The sequence below is a fragment of the Nothoprocta perdicaria genome, unplaced genomic scaffold (genome assembly GCF_003342845.1).
Source record: "Nothoprocta perdicaria isolate Ctin4 unplaced genomic scaffold, notPer1 scaffold_273, whole genome shotgun sequence".
NCBI lineage: Eukaryota > Metazoa > Chordata > Aves > Tinamiformes > Tinamidae > Nothoprocta > Nothoprocta perdicaria.
In genome coordinates, this window is record NW_020455503.1 from 545,612 (window position 1) to 568,012 (window position 22,401).

General features: G+C 36.3%; 1 protein-coding gene across 1 annotated transcript in view; it reads left to right on the top strand.

Annotated features, from left to right (window-relative positions):
• FBXL17 (F-box and leucine rich repeat protein 17) overlaps positions 1 to 22,401 on the top strand; it is a 277,144-nt gene that overhangs the window by 242,620 nt on the left and 12,123 nt on the right. The window contains exon 11 of the mRNA XM_026040976.1: positions 18,840 to 18,982. Coding sequence (XP_025896761.1) covers positions 18,840 to 18,982 — 143 coding nt within the window. The remainder of the gene's footprint in view (positions 1 to 18,839; positions 18,983 to 22,401) is intronic.

The following is a 22,401-nucleotide window of genomic DNA, read 5'->3' on the forward strand; positions in this document are numbered from 1 at the left end:
AAGTGTTCCACGTATGACTATTTTTTGCTTATTTTATGGTTTGAAATGATTAAGTAGAAGCAAACAAGCAGGAATTATGTGTTTAGCAGGGAAACCTCAAAATATTTTCCTGTCTGTGGTCTTCACTCCATTAACTCTTGTCTTCACCTACTGACTTGAAAGCATATTAAACCAATATGCTCTTCTTGAAGCTCTATCTAAAAGCTATTGTAAATTCCTGGCCAGAACAGAATATTTCTGCCTACTGGCTTAATGGATTCTTTGCAGGACTTTACAATATAAGCTCCAGAGCATGCTCTAGTTTTTCAGTGGTTTCCAGCTGCATTCAAATTGTTGGTTTTACTCTAAGGCTTTATATGATCTTGTTCCAGATTATTTCTCTAGGCTTGTCATGGCCTAAATTTAAATTTAGTGCAACAGCTAAATACCAGCAGCCAGTATAGACAAAGAGAATACAGTATCTCATTGTGAAAGACAGATGACTTCATTTTCATGGCCGAGGACCCGGGACTTTAATCTCCTAATGGCTTCCAGGGTCCATAGAGTGTCCTTCTTGAGTTTAATGTTCACACTTTTATCTTCTAAAGACAGAAAAGATGTTTGAGGAAAGCTTGGGCGTGTAATATCTTCAGTGTTAGAAAGATTGAGAAAAGTGACAAGGAATCCTCTTGAGCAGTTGCTTGCTTTGGTGCACTGTTAATCTTTAAGAGCTTCATGCAGATTTGCTTAGTATATTTATACATTTAATGAATGGATGTCCTTGTTTAAAACTAAGCATTGCTGATGTTTATAATATGTAAAATAATCAGATTTCTATTTACTACTTTAGATATGATAAAATTGTATATTTTCTGTATTTTGTAAGGGATATGGACTCTTCCAACTGCCAAATGTAACAGTACATTTAAACAATACAAGTTTTTTTTTTCCCCCCAATTTATATCAATGTAACTGTTGAGTTATAATGATTGTGGATTATAAGCATTTTCTATTGGAAAAGTGGCCATTCTAGCATTATGCATGGATTACAGGGATGTCATATTTGAGTTTGCTATGGACAGCTCGAAGGTATTGCAGATTCCTACAACTCACACAACACTAGTTGAAACCCACAGCCTCCTACCAATAGAAAGCTAATCTGTTCTCTCTTGACCAAATGATGCAATCATAATTCCAAGTGGTATTTCAGAAACATGGATTAATCGGCTGTTGCTTCTTAAAAATGAGGACTACTTTGCATTATAAGCAGAATGAACAAGTCTGTGACAGACTTGCAGGATAATTCTGTCTTTTTAAACTCTTAATCATCTTGGCTGTACTATTTTTTTGTTGTTTTTGCTAATACCCCAGGCTATTAGAAACATAAAGTGCATTTTCAGCTGGTGTAATTCACAGGCATTTCCTTCTCCTTGACTCATTTTAGAACTGCACCCAAGATGCAGTATATACTACCTGAACATGGCTCTGTATTAATTAAGCAACAATCTGTTCATTACGATGCTATTTATTAATCTTTTACAGGACCATCTGTTTTATGACATAATTATCATGTCTTTTAATTTAGCTACCATACTTATAACTTTCAGTGTTATTTTTACTGAGAAAACAGACGGTATTAGTTTAGATTTGTGGGACTGAATAGGAGGAGGAGGAGAGGTTACTTGTGATTAACATTGACATTCCAGTAAGGAAATGTTCAAATAAAAGTCTGATTTGCATTGAAAATTGAATGAATACTTAGACAAAAAAAGGACCATAACTTAGTGGTTTACCCTTGATCACAATATAAGAATAAGTTCTTTACTTGTCATCATAATGCAGGATTTTCAGTGAAAAAAGTTACTGTAATGGTGCTTAATAGTGCCATTCTCTGACATAATGGGTCAAAACTGAACTCAGTTCATTTCAAGGAAAAGAAAATGGGTGAGTTGGGGCTTTTTTATTGAAACTGTTCAGGGTTTATCCCATGGAAGTTATGTGACTTCTTCATCACTTTGTATTTTGAAGTTCTGCAGGAAGAGATTTTGCAGTTTGGGGATTTTGCTTGTTGGCCTTATCTGTCTTTTAAGGAAGCATGTGCTCAACTTTGGCATGAAGTCGATGGAATCTGGAGAACGGTAGAAAGAGAAACTTTGACGTTTTCATACCTCCAGCTAGCTATATTTTTTGCTTTCTTCCTTTCTTTGTCATGGGATCTATCATCCTTTGAGTAACAGGCCAACAGTAAGTAAGGCAAAGTTTCATAGATTTCCTCTGCTTGCTGCGTTTTGGTGGGAAATGGGATCAGTGAGTAGCTCAGATGAAGCTCATCAACTATAATGGACTCGCTGTCTTCTATTGCAAGTGAAAGTTATTGTTGCTTTACCTCTATTGAAATTCTTCTGGATATGAGTAAGTTTTTGCCCTCAAGTTAAGACTTACTTTAGTGAGGCAGTGGCAACTTCCTGAATTTTGTGCATGCCTATTTGTGTTCATCAAAAAAAAGAGTTATTGATTCTGTTCAGTTTAGCATTCTTGAAAGACTATAGGTACTCCTCGTTCCTCTGAAATGAATGTATGGTCCTGGCATCTCAACTGAGTTTCCTATAAATAGTTAATATTATATGTCCTTTTTTTATTCTTTGAGTTTGTTTTGTTATTGACTTTTACTGCCTATTTTGCTAATGAATCATTTACTTTTGGTAAATGTGTTATGAGCAGTGTTGTTCATTATCGTGAGTGTGCAAGTAAAAAGGCTAAGGAAAGAAAGGCAAAACCTGACAGAAAGTATTTGCAAGTGGTTCTTTGGAAGGCCAAAGGAAGGCTATCTCATGTCAGCTTCTCATCAGGAAGATACTGTTATCTAGTAACGTCCTGACTTATGTCCTAGCGAGTAGTAGATTTTACAAGGTTGGTTCTACACATTTTTTTTTAAAATGACCAAAAGTTTAAGTATGAAGGATAGAGGCTTGCAGCAGTAAACAAAGAGTTTTGGCACAAATACTATGTTTGATGAAAGGAGTTTGAACTTTTCTTTTTGGAAACAATTATTGTCAATATGATTGAAGACAAAGAGAGATACCGTGAGGCAAAAAGCAATAACAATAAAATGTGGTGGAAGTCCATTTCAGGTATGGGGACATATCTTTTGCAATATAGTAGAACAGGGGACGTTCAAAATAAAGGCAATGTTTACAGCTGACAAAAACAAAGAGATATTGATCTATTGCAAGGATCCAAATTATTTTTTTTTCTCACTGCATGCACAAAGGTGTGTTCAGTGTTCAAAATTATCTGTGCCAGAATTGCTGGTATTTGTGAGCAATGTTCACTGAAACTTAAAGCTGGCAGAGAGAAGAAAAAAAATTACTTCTGTAACTCTTGACAAAGTTTGTCTTTCTTTTTCTCCCCTTACTATTGAAGAAAAATGAAAATATGGATTTTAAGTTTGAAAGTTACTCTACTGGTCTTTTCCATTTTACCTTTATGTCTGATCAATAGTTTTTGTGAACATACAATTCAGTTAAATATTTATAGTTTTGATATTCCAGTAGCAAACAATTTAGATCTAAGTTTGGAAATCGTTTCCACACATTTCTGCTACAAAGAAACTTCCTATGTACATCCACACATTTGGAATTTTGGGACCCAGAATGGTTAGCTCAGACTGAGGCCCTGCCACATACACACCAAGGTGTCGATAACTGGAAGCAGAGCAGCACAGCCCCCATTAAAGCACTCTGGAATAAAAGCAATCAGAGGACAAGACAGAAAAGAGTGAATTTATCTGCTGGGATGATATATTTGAATATTTCCGTAAATAGTAATTAGGCTTGGTCTTTCATGGTCACTGTTATGCTAGCACAACAAGTGCCTACTCTTCTGGATTGCAAAACATGGACTGATTCCTCATACAATTCCAAAATTAATGCTGAAAAATATTTTTTTTAAAAAGGAATTATTCTTCCAGCAATGAGGAGGAATATGTTTCTTCAGTATACATGCTGCTTGAACACAAAGACTGCAAAAGTGCTCCTTGTAAGCACTTTCCACATGGGTAAAGTCTGAGTGTTTGAACCATTTTCATGAGCTACAATTTACATTGTTTTTAAAAATAATTTTATCTGATAATAGAACAGACTGCATTGAGAGTCACTCTCTGAAAGGCTGTTGTCCTGGAAGACAAGGGTAGATTTAGGACTCACTTATCTGAATGACACTGATGTTAAATGGAAAAAGAACTTTTCCTCCAAATGGAGGAAAAAAAGAAGAGAAAATAAGAAAAAAAAGAGATCCACTGAAGCATTCAAATGAGTTTACATAGGAACAAAGGATATTTCAGTGAAAGACAATTTTATGTCAGTGTAAGTTTATTGTGAACAGATAGTCCCCAATTAAATTATTATATAAATTATTTTGTAAATTGCATTATTACATTAGATCATGAAAGGGGAAAACTTCCATGTCTATGTTAACAAACCAGAAGGAAAATTAATTCCCACTGAGTGACTAAGACAAGCAGATACTTTAGCAACCAGCATGGCTATTAATTTCTATTTTATTGAATCCATTTTTAGACTGCAGACCTCAAACTTCAATGAATAAGTATTAGTAAGTAGAAATAACCTTTTTGTCATGAACAACTTTGTATTTTCCAATACAATTTGATAAAACTTATGTTTTTTTGTAAAAGAGAAGAGATTTTATGATGCTAAACTGCTTTCCTGTATGCTTCCCAAGGAAATGGCCTTTTTATTAAGGGAATAGATTAAATGCCTGAAGGTAAAGTTCACAGAAGAAACACTTCAGAGGAAACAAGTTTGGTTTTTTTCAGGTTCTTAGGGACTAGCAATTTTTGTTTGCATTTCTCTCATGTTAGTTATTGGTTGAAGACTTCCTGAGGTGATTACACTCAGCTGATTTTATTTTTCATTATACAGGACAACTAATTAATGCTGCAAGTGTTGTTGTTCTAGGGAACAGCAATGGTGTAACCGTTCGGATACAAGCGTCTTGTGGATGTGCTGTCGGTGTCATTATGTGAAAGCAGTTTGACTCCGATTAACTATTCTGCAAGAAATTGGAAATAAATTTATTCTTTTCATGGAAACATGGCTCTAGCTGTCCTACTAGAATATCCGCAGCACATTTTGGACATTTAACAGGGAGGATCTTTAAAATGAGTCCCCTGGAAGTAGCTTTTTGATTATTTTTTTGAGTCTGCTTGTGACGATTCACAGCATGGAGCCATTTTTAATTTTGTTCAATTCTGCCTGTCAGTTGTACTCACTCTAAGCATCTGGTTGCGTTGATTTATGTGAGCAACCTCGATTCTGTTAGTCATAATGAAATTAATGACAAGTTACAACACACTGTTCCTCTGCCTGTGTTTCCCAAAGCAGAACAGCATATCTGCATTGGAACATATCAAATGTTATGTTAACAAACCCAAACTCCTGTGTTAAAGTTAATTCATGTGGAGATTTGGAGTGATACATGCTGACAAAAACAGAAAAATGCAAAATTGAAGCTGACAGTTTGTCCTTCACTGATTGTATAGATGTGTTGCAGCACATGCAGTATGTGACTTCATGCTGTGATTTGGGACCTTGGCAACAATAGGCACAATAGGGAACATTCAGGGCAGGCTGTCAACCATGGAATCAAATGTTATTGTCTTTTTTGGTCATATGTAAGGATCTAAAAGATGCTTTCACTAGTATATTAAAGCTTAAGAGCAATTTTAAGAGCAATATATCCGTTCCAAAAGTCATCAAAATAACTATCTCTTGATTATGTATAAAACAATCTTTAATAAACATACGGCACAGGATACTGATTGACAGCATTTTAAAATATACTTGCACAAATATATTTATTATTGTGTTATGTCTTAGTGCACATCTTAAAGGTTATAACCCTTTCTGCTCACAAGTCCATGGATGCCTACTTGCCTCTAATCCCGGAGATTCAGCTTTCCTTGGCAAAATACAGTATCTGAACTTATACCAATGACTGCAAAGCCTTTAACAGCAAATGATATTCCCAGAGCTGCCTTGGGTGCTCATGTACAAATGTACTCGGGCACATTTAGCTAAGGAGCCCACACAAGCTAAGTAAAATAGATATTACTGCTGCATAGCTAAGTATCATCCTACCACCCTCTCCTACTCTACTTGATTTTTCCACCCCTGGAGGTGGGATTGAAATAGCACCCTATTGTTCCTGCTGTACCTCAGCTGCCTAAGTGCCTCCTGGGGATGGCGCTGACTGATGGCAGTAGCAAAGTTTGTGCCTTCCAAGAATGTTGCTGGTGGTCAAACTCCGTTCAGCGAGAAACCTCATCTTGTCTCCTAGCTGTAGCTGTCCAAATGCTTTTAAAAGTGATGCACATCATGTATTAAAAGCTGTAGGTCTTCAGAGGGACTTTGTAAATAAAATAACCATGTTAATGTTAGTTTCATAACGTAAAATGAATTGTGGCTGGAAGAAGACAGCTAGTACACAAAGGTGCTTTATCTTCCAGCTAAATAAGGAAGAAATCCTTGAGAGAAATAATAAACAGTGGAAAGATCAGTGATGGTGCACTTGAGTTATCTTGTCTGAATGCTGTGTTTTAGACTTCTTGTTTAATGCTGTGGGAATGCTGTAATTGTATCTCAGTCACATCATTTGGTAATGTCTATTGTTGCTGCTATTTTTTAGATTGTTTTTCTAATATTAGCGTGTTTCTTTAATGTGATTTAGACTAATTCTGCCTCTTCTCCCATCATTTGAAGCCAAATCATTTATTTCTGTTTATGGGATTCTTCAGTTTCTCCTTATGAAAATAATATTTTCCAAACTGTGATCCACAAGACTATAGAAAATAGTCACACGAATGGGGTAATAAGGTTGAATGATAGTATATGATGTGTTGATACTGAGGCTTGGCAATGGAGTAGTTTGGTTTTTCAGCAACTCACAACACAGCCAAATCCTCAGGGCAGCAGAATGTCTTTATGCCCAGGATTTTTCACAGTCCTGCTGCAAACCACAGAGATCTTAGTAGGTACAGATCTGTTGTCAGGGAATGCTACTGCAGGGCTGTAAGATTTTCTTAACACAGATAATAATTTTCTGTGTTACTGTGTATTTCCAGGTTTAAGTGTATGGAGATACAATTATATGTGTATGTTTAAATGTGTAAGAAGTTTGTCTGCCTTTTTTCATCTGTTTCGCTCTTCTTTCTTAATGCATCGTGTTGCATGCAGTCATATTCTATCCTGCCTAGCCATTTCACACAGCTCACTGCCTTTGTATAATGTACTCCAGTGTCTTGGGCTCCACAGAAATCTTTTCATTGTTTAGTGCTGTTCTGTCAAGCCCATGTTCATGTTTCCCAGGCCTACAACTTTACAAGATTAAGCAATGAATCTACCCCTTGTGCATGAATCTTATTTCTCCAGTCTTCCCATATCATTTTACAAGGAAACTAAGTAACAAGGACAGTGAATATGAACTGGCTGAGGTGGAAAAATAGACATGCTTCATGAAAAATAACCTGTACTCTTGAGACTGGAGAACAGTAAATATTGTGTCAATATCTTAAAGAGGCATTGGATATGTTCCCAGGAATTAAAAAACACTTAGCCCACAGATGTTTCTTGAAGTATACAAATGATCTGTCTGGTGTAACACCTCATACTCTGTATTGTGATGGTGTTTGTGCTTTTATTGCCAGCTACCTTTTTTGGTAGCTTTTTTTGGTAAGCAGTCAAATAGCTGCCTTCCTGTAAACCCACAATGAAACCCACAACATCCAATACTCATCATCTTTCATTTTTTTGATTTTATACTTAAAATTTCATTTTTGTATGCATCTTTTAACTTTTGTTTAGTATTTGACTCATTTATCTCTGTTAAATTCAATGTCATATACTAAAAGAAGTTTTCAATGCATTCTTCAATGCTAAGTTCATAGAAATTTGAGAGCTACTGAATTGGGGCTTAGATAGTCATTATTTCCATATTTCTATATTTCCACTATCCGCCTGTTTGAAATGCTTAATGGAATTACCTTTACTACAGGTTTCAGAAGAAAAATGTTGTCGTGCGGGTGCTTTCCTCCCTGAAGTCTTCTCTTTAGTCTTTTGGACGTGACAAATTTCACACTCCCCCTTTTTGCAAGGGCAAATGACAATTATCTTGTTCATCAGTTAAGTGCCTCCCAATTTCAACATTTTCCCTCGATGGCAGAATGAGTATAGACCTCTGTGAGAGATGTCACCCGTTATCTCAGCAAGAACTTTCAGACCACTGAGAAGCCCTTTCAAAGTGAGTTAGCATTTATTAATCAGAAGAATACAGTAGCTAGATTCCTTTGGTGAGAAGGACAAAGCTAAATTCACAAAAGGGTTATGTTCCCACATCGTTTAAGATTTATCTTGCTGCCATTCTCCAAAGCAGCATTACATTTTGGCTGATTCCATAATTAAACAGACTATATGGTTAAATTCCCTTTGCATCTCAGCCGTTCTGTCTCTCCCTGATCTCTTACAATCTCATGTGACTAACAAAAATTTTCCTTTATTGAAAATGAGTATCTCAGTATCCTGATGTTTATTCCATCTGTAAACTTTGGAATGAAACTCATTCATCAGAATTTTGGAATAATAAGCGATGGCTGGATAATAAGTTATTTTCCTAGCTTCTGGCAGTTTATTATCCCCAAAAGCCCCAGCAAAATGCTGAGTATCTGGTCCATATGAGATGTTTTGTATTCTGTAAGTGTCTTCACAGCCACTGAAGTACTCTATACAGAGCACTGAATAGTACTCTATTCAGTCTTTTCAAAGAATTTATTAAAATTTATCAGCAGTACATTTCTCCAAATCTTATCAATTTTTGGTAAAGATAGGGTTTTTTATAAGCCTCTTAGTTATCAGATTGCATATACTTAAGAATATTCACAACCTTTGGTTTTACCCCAGTCTGAATCTGGATTTCACTATCACCATTAATAATATGTCTGACTGCTGAAAAATTCTTGAACACAGTAACATCTAGAAGTAGCAGCTTTCATAGCGTAGTTATACATTGCTTAAATAAACATATTGCCTGTTTTGAAAATACTGTATTTTATCTCCATTTGTATATCTCTTGTTTTATAAGGTTCAGATAATTCTTGATGTTTTTGTTACCCTGAAAAGAAAATTCATAAGGCTTACTGCTTTTTTAGTTCCCTAAACCCTTCTTCTTAAAGATGGCCATGACATTAGTCTTTTTCTAGTCATTGGGAACATCTCCCAGTTGCCTTGGTCTTTCATAGATGATGGAGTGACATTGACCAGCTCCATAAGCACCTTCAAATACATCCTGTCTGATCTTAAGAACATATATGTGTCCTGTTGGCTAGGCTGATCTACTCACTAATACTTCACTCTCCACCTCCAAAACCTGCCATTATGTATAGAGAGCTGGGTGGCCTGAGAACAGACCTTGCTGGTAAAGACTGCAGAGCAGGCATTGAGGGCCATTTTCCCTGCCTGCCTAAGCATAAAAGCCTTTCTTGTTGACAAGATAGACTACCCTATTTAAATTATTTAATCTTCCATTTGCGATCAGAATATGTCTATGACAATGACACACATTACTTGTATGCCAAATCAAGAAAGGAAAACAAGGTATTTGTGCCCTTGAGCAAATGACAATGCAGCCGATCTTGTTTGGCTAGCTTGGTCCACAGGGAACATTGCTGTCTTAAGACCATGGGTTTAAAACCAGCAGCTATTATCACTTTCATACTCTGTCTCTTACCCAGTTCTGATTTGTTTGTATTTTCATATGAGGTCTATGCGAAGGACAGAACCATTTGCCTTTCAGTTTTCCATCCTAATATCCTTTTTGCATCCTCACAGGTTTCTGAGCGCTCTTCTGCATTTGTGAAGTTTACTTAAAATACAGATGTATTCATCAATAATTTAATTTTATCAACATTGAAATTCCTTCTTCATTCTTTTATAAAATGCCCTGAACCATTTCCTTTATTGAGAGAGTTTTACTTTATTGTAGGAAAACAGGTAGCTTTTGAATAACCCTTGCACAGCTGTACTATTTTGTGCATGTCTTTCATCGGGGAGAATCTGGCCAAATGTTCTATATAATAAAGAGAGCACTAAGGCTCATTTTATTTTGGAAATCACAGCCCAGTAATCTTCTTGCCTTGGTAGGGGCTTCAGCTGTAGGATAAGTAGGGAGCAGCTGCCCGTTTTCTACATCCCAGCTAATAAAGTTGGCGTGGAAGACAGCAGTGTGGGCTCCGCTGCCAGCTTGATAGCAACCTTGCTGTAGCAGCTCCGTTGCTGATGGCTGCCCGAGAGCCTTGTGGCAGTGAAATGTGCTCGGGGTGGCACTGCCCTCGTGTTAAACAGCCCCAAGGACTGGACTGTGGAATACAGCCCTCTGCCACCGTGTCACAAACGGCCACTTGTGGCAGCACTTGCTGATGGTTGATAGTCTTTCTCCAGAACACTTGTGGTGTTATTTAATGCTTAAAAATGGTATCTGCAAGAAATGCAAAAGTAAGTGCTAGATATTTACCTCATCTCTCTTTCCTTTCCTCTTGGAGGCATTAGTTCTGTTCTCTTCCTTGGGACTTTTCTTGCCTCCAAGGATTTTCTGAAGGCTGCTTTAGGTAATCAATACGCTAAATAATGATACTTTATTTTCAAAAAGGAAACCAGAAGTACATGGCTTTAAAGTACATAAATGTTATCTCTTTCAAGCAGATTTTTAGTCAAAATTACTGTAGAAGCACTAGTTGAGTGGTTTGCCACAGAGTCTACAAATAAAGGTTAGAATATGCATTCAGATAGGGAGGATTTAACCAGATTTGTTAAAGTCTTGGAGAAAACAAGCTTGCTCAAGGGATACAATCTGACTCCTTCTCATTTCCTTGAGGCGGTTTATTAGATTGGTTTCCCAGCGTGGTCATGCCCCTATATCTTTCTGCATTTTATTGCAGTCCCATACTTCATTCTCAAGAAACGTTGCCGATAGCCACGTATGCACAAAGGTATAACAATAAAATTATCACAGGAGACCTCAAGCAGCCTGAAGCAGGTGAAGCCAATAAAAAAAAAAAAAACACTAAGTTAGTTAAAATGCAGACTTGCCATCCAGAGAGATGGTACAACATTCCATGGGGGAAATACTGCGGACTTGCACAACTCTTTCCCGAACATATTTCAAGACTTACAAAAGCTTAAATATTTACGTCACTACATCTCTATCTAGGCTCTGTAATCTTGCTAAGCACTTGCTAAATGTTAAAATATTGCCACTGTAAAATATTAAAAACAATGCTAACTATCTCCCCGTTGAAACATTTCCCCATGCTACGGGGAAAAGGCCTTAATTGCTTCCTCGTTTGAATGTTTTAGTTACTACAGGGTTGTAAATGTTGTAAGGAAAACTAGCAGAGGAATTAAGGCTGACGTTTGTTTTTTAAGAACAGTGAACTTCATGGTTACCTCCTTAATTTATGTATTTACTTTTATTTCAAGGGAACTGCTCATACAGTTAAAATCAAAAAAGCATTTAAGTGCTTGATTATAAATGAGATTGGCCAAGTTCCCTGGTAGGCAGCCAGTCCTTGTACAAATTCTGTCTCTCTCGTTTTACTATCTCATGTTGCTACTGAAATATAGCTGTTATGTGAGGGCATGATTATACAAGAAGAAAATATATGTCATATTGCCTGTCAGATGGAGGAGCGAAAGCCTGAAGAGAATTACGCTCTTGATTGGGAAACCAGCACAGAGCGAAATTTTGGAGTGATATACCCATGATAGCCCTTATTTCCTAGCAGATGGGCTACTGTGTTTAATGCATAATTTATATCAGTAGATGAAAACAAACATTTATTTAGTCATACACATAGCTCTAAAAATGTGAAACAGGAGTAAGGGAAATGTTTATTGTCAAAAGCTGTATCATCCAGTGAGTTTTATACATGCAGTTTTCATTTAGGGCATAAATGATGTGAACTGTGAGCTATGATTCTTCCGTGCTGGATGACCGAAGTAGCAGACAACTCAACAAGCAATTCCTTCACTGTCTGTAGTTGCAAGAATAAAACGATTTTTGACTCATTGATACGGGATTAGGCATGTGTACCCTGGGTGTCTGCGCAGAATGGATTAACTAAGCTGCAAAACCTTGTGTAATTTGCATGGCAGATGGCCATCGTCCTCATCAGTGCAGGAGATGACCACAAATCCCGTTCTAGTATGCCAAACTCTTAGTCTTGCATGGGCAACCTCGTCAAGCTTTTGCTTATAGCATCAAGGTTTGCTCTGAGGAATCAAATTCTTTTGGCCTCTTCTTCAAGAAAAGTGTTAAAATTGATGAAAATATTTCTGGAGAGAAGATGTTATGGATATGATGGAGTCATTTTTTAGAGCTTAGCATGCGGAAAATAAAATTGGGGACATTCATAAGTAATTGTAAAGGAAAATGTTTTTCGTATATAAGCAGTTTTTATATTAACTTAACATGCAATGTTTATCTGTTGTTTAGCTTAGTGAGTATTAGTTATATAAGTTAATGCATTAATTTTCAATTTTAAATATAGTAATATGTTAAAAATAGCTAGTGATATCTTATCCCTGTATTCCACTGTGTATTTCACGATCAAGTAGTGTTCATTTCGACTTGCAGGCTAATTTATTAATGCTTTTCCACAAATTATTGAAAAGGAAATATTGAGCTAATTTTATGTCTGCTATAGCTTTATTCCTTTCACGTATTTATAACATATCTTTGTCATTTACATATTTCTATTTTTTTCTAATTTAATTGAATAATATAAATGGAAGATGGAAAAGACCTTCTAAGTTGTCCTATTCGGTCTTTCTTGTACAACATGTTCCTTGTGGTCGCCCTGGAGTCTTGTCTGCCTATATGTTAAATACATCAAGCAGAGGAACTTCCTCCAACAGGAGGAGAATATGTCACAGTCCCCTAGATCTAACTGTTAAGAGCATTTTCTTAATATCTAGATCTATAGTTCTCTTTGTTCATTTTCTTTTTACTACATCTGCTTATTTTCATTTTAACTCTCTCATAAACTTCCTTGCTGTTTTTCATCCATTAGGCTATTCAGTACTCAGTAAATGGTTATCATAGCCACCGTAATAGCTTTTATATATAAAATAAATAAAAGATAATGGCAAGTTCCATGAGAAAGCTATTACTTGGTAATACGTGGTGGACTGATTGATTTTTACTTCTCCTTAGAGAGTTTATAAGTTTTATATTTTGATTCTTGTGTGTTCAGATGCTTTTGTCACATAAATAAATGGTTTTTATAAATGATTTTTTTAAATAAAGGATTTTTAAAAAATATATATGTACATGTATATACATATGTATATGTGTAATGCCATGATGATGAGGACAGTCACAAACAGCTTTTATCTCTCCAGCCCTCATTCAAGGCTGACCAAATGAAGGGCCTTTTGCGTATGCAGTGATGATAAGGGACAAACAGCAGCACAGCTCAATTTCACAGAGGTTCATTTGCAGTTAAATTGAACTGGGTTTTATTGATTTAGGGGAGTTCTCTGTTGTGTAGAGGATACATGTCTGTAAAAATGTTGTTTAATTGGATATGGTTCTGCTGAATACACTAGACCACCAAACAATTGTATGTTTTTAAAATTATGCAAAACCTGTTTTTTTTTGTTTTGTTTCTTCTGTTTTTTAGGTGTTAAAATACATTGAAATTAAGATTGAGCCAAATACCAAGTGCTCACACCGAAAGATCATATGTGTTATTTTCTTTTGCCATGATACTGTACTGGGAATGATCATGACTTGGTCAAATTGTAAAGTGCAGATTACTAGTTTTTTTTTTAATGGATTAGTGTAATATCTGTTCCTGTTTCTTGCAAAATCAAGGAGGAAAGTCTCGAGGCCGTACACATCCAAATATAGTTTTCCAAAAAGATAATACAAAATAGGTATGGTGCTCTAATGGCCCTGGTTTTGTTGGATGGGCAAGCTCAGTGCCTGGCTGATCAAGTCCTGGAGTCATAAACCATGGTGGTGTTTTCATTGTGGCCATTGGTTTCACAGTTTGCGCTCACTTGAGTGGAGACCTTTCCCCTTCACCTAAGCAAGGCATTTCTATCTGGTAGATCCAGTGAACTACAGTTTAGCTAAATCAGGTCTTTAAAAATGCAGTTCAAATAGTGTATGTTTCTAGCACTGGTGCACCAAGGACAAGATTTGTCTTTTTTTTTTTTTTTTCCTCAGCTATACCAGTTGGCCATCTAAAAGATACTGTCGCAGCCTACAAATCTTGCTCTACATATGTGCTCAGCTATAACAAACTGCCACTGAAACTCAAGGCTGTGCGGGTGATTTTCCAGCTCCTATCAGAATAGGCTGTTACCCTTCATCTTCTGCTTGACAGGAGCCACACATCAGTTGACTTCCACTCCACCCAACCTGGATCTGGGGAAAAAAAAAACAAAAACAGCTGTGGCAGAGAGGCTGTTTTTGTGCTTGTAGCTCTGGACAGCAGCAGGTTTGGGGTTGGCTCCGGGCTCTGCCTTTAGCAGCAGCGACCTTGAGTTGACTTCCACTCCACCCAACCTGGATCTGAAAAAAAAAAAAAAAAAAAAAAAAAAAAAAAAAAAAAAAGTGAATATTTGTTTTTGGTGAAATAAAAGGAAGTATGGGGAAAAAAAGTAAAAAAGTGAAAGGAACTGGATGCACTGTTAGGGAGAATTTTATGTCAAAGCTGGCCTCTTTAAGTTATGTGGTGGATCCCTGCATGCCCACCTCTACTTATTTGCAGTGTATGATGATCACAATAGTATTGCTTCTGTTGGTCACCATGCTTTAAGGCTGGTTGTCGTTAGTAAGGAAATGCAGCTGTGAGTCCTTTTTACTGCTGGTTGTACTAAAAGTTCCCAAGACCTGGAGCCCAAGCTCCATGTGTGAGACTTGTGCTATCCGTTTCCTTGCTTGAGGACTGCCCGGCATTCCAAGGGGAGCTCTGCCAGTTGTGGGCAAATGCAGACAGGGAGGGAGGAAAGGCTGTTGAGCAATGCAAGTGTTTTTCTAGCTGAAACTTGTGGCTTTAAGTATTTTGTTCATACAAGCGGAGAATTGTGTGTGCCCAGGACTCCTAAAGGAAGTCAAGGATGAAATAGCCGAGCTCCTGACTGTTCCGTCTAATCTTTAGCTTAAAACTGCTTTGGTAGCATGGCTTGGCAGAGGTATTTCAAAAAATATTCCAGGGAAGAGCTGGGAAATATCAACCAATAAACCTAACATTTGTACAGGGCAAAAGTTAGTATAACAGGGAATAGAATGAGTGGATACATGGATAAACATGACCTACAGGGGAGGAGTTGCTGCAGTTAAGCGAAGTTGTGCTCTGCAGCCTTTTCTCAGTATTTTGAAGAGTTGTTGCAATATATGAATGTAGTGTGATGTGGTAATGCTTTCAGTGCTGCACTGCCAAAAGCTTTGGTGTTCCAGGAGGAAGGCTGCTAATCTGGGGACAGAGTTGCAAAGTACAGAGTAAATCTGTTATTTTCTTCTGGGGCATTGCAAAACATCGTTAACAGTCTTTAGTCTGTAATACACTGATTGATTTTTAGAATGGTTTATAACTTAAAAAAAAATGACAATTTCTCTTGTTTATCAAATAATACTTAGGTATTCAATACTGCTGAGCAGAAAATCAAATATGTGCTGCGGACGTCTGGGGCATATGTCACTAAATATCCTATGTGTAGGATAGAGACAGTGCTGAGGATGGGGGAAAGGCAAGGCCAAAAAGAAGTACTACGCTTTCAGCAGTCCCAGGCATGCTTGAGAAAGAGCTGGCATTAGACACACAGATCAATTGCAGGATGAAACTTGATTCAATTATTTTCATATACGGAAATGTGAAGCACAGGTGAAGACATCAGATTAGCAATTGTGTGGAAATTTTTGAATTTTTGAAGTGTAAAACATGTTCACTTAAAGAATAAAAAGCAGCCAAAATTTGGATTTTGTTTGGATGTCATGTTTGGATTTCCATTCAATTTTTTTATATATTATATTGATATGTAATACCCAGAGGATTTTCTTTCATTTTCTGTTGTTCCAGGAAGTACTAGTATTTGTGTAAAAACTGTGCTGTCTGTCTCAAGAAATTGAGTTAAATTATGTTATTCACTTACCTGATACCTGACAAAGTATAGTAATGATAACATAGTCTAAAAATCATACGTATATACTGGCTTTTCCAAATACCATTCATCTTAATTATTATTGCTTATTTCCTAAGCAATAGCACTAATAACTGGCTAGTTAAAGTATCAGATCTGTTATTCAATAATTATTTGATAATTTCAGTAGTTCTTAACACTCTTTTCCATTGTGCAAAAGTATATTTATATAAAATAAAAAATGCCTGAATACAGTAACATTTCAACTGACAAATTACACATCTGTTTTAAGTTTTCTTTATTGTTATAAATTGATTTACCATAACTGAGTAAGAAAGAGAATCCTTTATTTTTTGAGTGTGCTTCATATGTGTATGTGTATGAAATTTCATGCTTTAAACCATCTTTTTGCTGGGTTCCAAGGCAGCTTCTCGCACTGATTCTCAGGTTATATTTTAGATTTGAGGTTCTGCACACAGGGTAGAGGCACCCTTTCTAGGTCATCGTCAGTGTCATTCCCAACTTTCCTCTCTAATCTAGGTGTTGCAAGGAAGGTCTCAGATCTTGTATGTCCAATGCCTCTACAAGGAGAATTCCTCACCCATAAGATGTGATGACACCTCATGTTAGTTCAGTAGTAAATATTCCCTGCTGATTTTCTTCCATTTATAATAGACTGTTAAACAGCAAAAGTGGGTGGGTTGTTTCTTTTTAAGTACAAACATGCTGTTATAACTTTATACAAACTAGCAAAAATATTCAAATAGTATTTGAGATTGTTTAATTGATAATAATCTAATTTAATGATCAAATTACTGAATTCCTGTACTACTTTAAACCAGTTTATGACATCTTACACAGTTATAATAATCTCTGATTCCTGTAACTTATTGAAAAATTAATCAGTTTCTCATTCTTTCCATGCTTTTTATGAAAATGATGTATTAAAGGATTCTGCAAAAAAAAATAGGAAGTTTAAATTCTCTTTCCATCTATATGCATATTTATAAAGTTAGGTTTTGTTTTCTAGGATTGTATTGAGAAGAGAACAGAGTTGGTAGTGTCCTACAAAAATCAATGAAACCATAATGAAAGTACATAGATGATTGTATCGTAAGTTCATAATGTCAGGTACAGAATTAAATTATCATTGCCCTTTTTGGTGAACTGCTGCAAGAAAAAAATGATGTTCCAAAGCAAATTCTACAGCTTTTGAAATGGCATTTGGCCTCTCTGTGCTGATTTTGATTGCAAATTAAGCCCACCTGAATATTTATAAATTAACAAATTGTCTCCAGTGTTGACTGCTCTCAAGCCAGTCTCTGCAGAAACGCTGTGCAGTCAGGTGGGATCTTGTCTGTCTCTGCTCTTACCTCTCAGTTACACCCAGAGTATCTGGCATATCAAGAGCCGGTACCAGCCCTTCATAACTCCTTTTTTCTTTGACAGATGGATCTATAGATCAGAACCAAACAAGTTCACAACTGCTGAAAAATCATGCTTTTAAAAATAATAGATGCTTGCATTTTTTGGGCGAAGTCACTTCAACTTTTTTTCAGCAATAATTAGACCATTTTTGCATAATAACTATCGTGAAGAAAAGCTAATACTAAAGAAATTTCTAACCCCTTGGCTACATCCAGATGGCTGAATTCCATGCTGGACTTGGACTTTTTCTTTAAGCTGAGCTTTTAGGTGCTGAAGGCTACTGATCATTTCAGTTAATAAATGCCAACTTGACTAAAGGTCTCCTATCCCGTATTTCCTGAGAAATGTTCTAGTCCATGGTAACCAGGTTGCCAGTCATCTTGATCCATTTTGTCATTCCAGACTAGCCATGACATGACAAAGCTTTCCCAAGTTGATCAGATACGTTGTGGTTTCTCCTGTCTCAACCATTTTTCAGACATTTCAGGGAACTTCCAGATGTTCTTTCTGTTATGTTTATGGAGAGTTCAAGTTTTTGTTTTAATTCTTCCTCAACTTTTTTTATTATTTTTATTAGAAAAGTGTTCCTGAAAAGAACATAAAAGTGAAGCATGTGGTTGTTATTACACCATCAACATGAACAATGGAAAACAAACGCATTTTAGAATATAGTTACAAAATACATGACATAAGATACCTGCAGGGTTTTCTGTTCCAATTTGTTTTATTGATACAGAAAATGCTGTTATTCTGTGTTGTCTTTGTAATATTGATGTGTTGAAAAAAAAAAGTGTTAGTAGTGTAAAATTTTCTCTGAAGTTTAAGGTAGATTTTTTTTTCTATATTTCATCAATGAACTGATCATTCTGGAAAAAAAAAGAATTTTTATAGAATTCATATCTCTGGTAGCTGAAGGGGATTATAGCTATTTATCTTGATAGATAAACACATAGAAATTTCTGTTGATATGTTTGTGTGTATCTATGCACATAAGTGTATTCCCAATTTGAAGAGAAGGAGCTATTTTACACTAGCGAAACATGGAAATAAAGATGTTTTACATGGTACAAGTTCATTTATCAGAAAAATGCAAGACTGCTCTTCCAGGAAACTTCTTGAAAATGCTACCCAGAATTTCATTTCAGTGTCATTTCATGTATACATGTTACTCTCCACCAATATAGACCTCCATAGTTCTTGTCTTTTTCTTTACAGCTCTGATCGCTATTGGACGATACAGCATGACGATAGAGACAGTGGATGTTGGATGGTGCAAAGAAATCACCGACCATGGAGCCACCCAAATTGCTCAAAGCAGCAAGTCTCTCAGATACTTAGGGCTGATGCGATGCGATCAGGTCAGCAGCTTTTGCATGAGCTGGGATCTGTTTCTGAATGAGTATGAGAGTGTGCATGAGAGAGAGAAAGGCAGACTTTCCTCTATAGAAATAAGTTTGGTATTTACTTCTGGGGTAACTCTTAATGTATTGGGTTCACATACCTAGCTAAAAAAAAAAGTATCTGGACAACTAAAAAGAGTTTTACAAATTTTTGCTGACACATTTCTGAAATACACCCATAGTCTATTTGGACTGAGGTACTCATACTGGTAGAATTTACCTCTGAGGATTTTAATTATTTTTGGCTAAAATAATTGATATGTCATATCATTACAATGACGAACTGATTGTTGGGTTTGTTTTGTTTTGTTTAGACGAGTAAAAAGAAATACAAGAATAATGTAACTGTTGTGGTATTACTTCCAGACAGATTTTGTATAGGTCTATGTTCTTGCTCACATATGATACTTTTGAAAACACATTGGCAAGGATTTGGATAAAGCTATAATGTTTTTTAAAAAAGAAACAGTATTGAATGTACTAGGAATGCCTTTAGGTTCATTTTGCTCTTTTCATTAAATATTCTATAAAGACTTCTGTTAAACAGAATACTAGCTTGTAATTTTATAGGTTGAAAGGCACTAAGTATAAGTGTTCTCCCTGTTAGCTGAGGGGCAAGCATATTAACTGCATAGGATTTCTGCTGGGGAGCCTTTGGGGGAAAAAAAGGAGATTTGGGATTAGCTTGTCTTAATGCTAACGAGCTTCACATCAGGAAGTCCTCAGTCAAAATGTCATTTAAGTTGGATGGCCTGAAAAGTAGGAACATTGCTCAGAGGAAGAATAAACAAAAACTAATGCATTCATATGTTATTTTTAGAGCCCCAATTAAAATATATATTCTTTATCTGAATGAGGGTATTTATACTAGAAGATAACTATTTTGAGTCTTTTTGTCCTTTTTTTTTTTTTTTTTTTTTTTTTTGCTGAAGCGTTCTCATCCTGCTTTGAGTGATATGGAAGCTCTTAATGTTAGGAATGATAGCAGTAAATTTTACTAATCCCCAAATTCTCTCAGCCTTTTTCTTTTTTCCTTTTCAGTAGTCTGTCACATAGGTTTTATTCAATTAAATTAAAGACTGAAATGCATTGAAATTATGCCTTAAAACTCACAAATAAATTGCTTAAATGGACCCTCGGTATCTAGAGCCCCAGTTGATAGTCTCAGGAGTTAAGCAGGTATGAGCTGATGAGTTTTACACTTTCAGATATATGGTGTATCTGTCTCCCATGTCTGTCCTCTCTTATCCCTTTTCCCATAAAGCTCATACCATTTGGTCTTGTCATATAGGAGAAAAATGTGATTCCTGAGCTGTGATTTGGTTAGTGAGTTTAAGTCACTTCAATACTCCTGACATCGAGTTGTATGGTACAAGTTAGCATTCTTTTAAGGGATTGTGCTGCATGTTTGAGGACTGCCTTCTCCTAGATGCATTTTCTAATTTATTAAAAAATACAAAACCTAGCAGGAAATCTACTGCTCATCTGAACCTAAGCTTTTAAAGTTCTCAGCTACGTCCCTGGCTGCTTGTGGGGAGGATACAAAGCAGGTCCATCTTCCTGCATCTGGCAAATGAGGGAAAAGGTCCTGTCCCCAAAGAAAAGGAATTAACACATTTCCCAGCATTTTCATTCAAGTTGTGTAGATGACAGTAGTTTGCCTTTCTTTAGAATTGTTTAGCAGTAGTTATACCTAATTCCCTGTTTTCATCCAGCTCTTAAATGAGGGTGCCTTCTAGCACTCTATCACCAGAAGGAAAGAGAAAAAACAATCCAACACCACATCACTCCGTACACAGGCTTCAGGAATCGTGTTTTAAATGATGTTTCAGTTCAGGGAGAGAAGGAGGTCTGGCAACAGGGAAGAAAGAGCTAAGAGTCTCTGGAGGTTCAAGGACTGATCTCAAACCTGCAAATTCACCTGCAGTCAGTTCTCCTTTTCCAGCCATTGTGAACCAAGCCTCAGCATCCAGGTTGCAATTCCTATCAGATACATTTCTCCTGAGTTGCAAAGTTCTGGTTCAATACAATCTGTAGAAATAGAGTTTGTTCTTATTCACATAGAATAAGAACCTATACAAGAATATAATAGTAAATAGAAACACATGCTTGCTTCATGGTCAAAATTATTACCTTGCATTTCTTGCAAAGTATCTGCTTAATAGACGACAGTAAAGAACACATTCAATAGGCAGTGAATAAAAATTTCTAGCTCAGTTGTCAAGTTAGAAATAGCGTTTTGCAAACTCAGCCTTAGAGGGTTAAGCACTTTGGAATAATTGTTCTGCCTGTTAAAGCTGAGTCCAGTTAATCTCCTGTTTTGTGAGAGCCAATTGAAGAAAAGAGTGTATGACTGTCTGAATGGGCCTGAGATTATGTACTTTAGAGAATGTTCAAAGAGTTACTTGACCTTGGGAATTAGCTCTGACCCCGGATCACCTGATCAATTTTACGTATATTTATTTTGTGGATTTAGCTAATGTTGTACAATCAACACAGATCTAATAAGTGAAATAATTTTATTCTCTCTTCAGCTGCTATAGAAAATCAATGACCTTCAAGCTGAAAACAAGTTTTACTACCTCATCAGTTAAACTATATGAACTGCAGTCTGTATTCCTTTAATTGGTGGATAATGTTTTCCTAGTTTCTTGTAAAATACTATACACCATCTTCTGTGCTGTGAGAGCCAGCTGAACTAAAAGAAAAAAATGGCTTTCTAAGAAAGCTCCAGGGCAGATAGGAAGGCGATGTTGACGCTGTGTACGTGTGTGTATTCAAAGTGTGGTGAATACAGCTTGATAAAAAATGAATAAGTGCTGTAAAAGCAAACATTGTAATACGAGGACTGCTACTGGGAACCATTTTCTTCCTTCTTAGGCTTTGATGGAAAAAGTAGTTCCATGGAGAGAATGAACTAAGTATCCTTGGCTTTTAAGAGTCAGCCAGATGATGCCAGCTCCCCTTTTCCACTGCAGAAGAACAGAGAAATTCCTCATCAAAATTGTGTCTTAAAATGTCTCTTCCGAATATCGTGCAGAACTAATTTTTTCCAATGGCTGCTCTATTTGGTTAAAAATGTCAGTGTCCAGTACATCATTAAAGAGAATTCTTGGTGCAGAAGGGTTTGTTTACATGATCCTTTGACAGAAATTCTTGAATATTCTTGGAATATGCTCAGCTTGCAATGAAAGAGAAGATTTGCCCCTTCTGACCACCCTTTCTCTTGCAAGATTCTGATTGCTATGCATGTTCCAGGTAGCATTTATGCCTTTGTAGGAATTCCCAGGCATTAAAGGAGAAGTACTTAAACACAAGTTACATAAGGAACATATGTAAGCAGACTTCAAATGGTTACCACTAAAATACTCTTTATG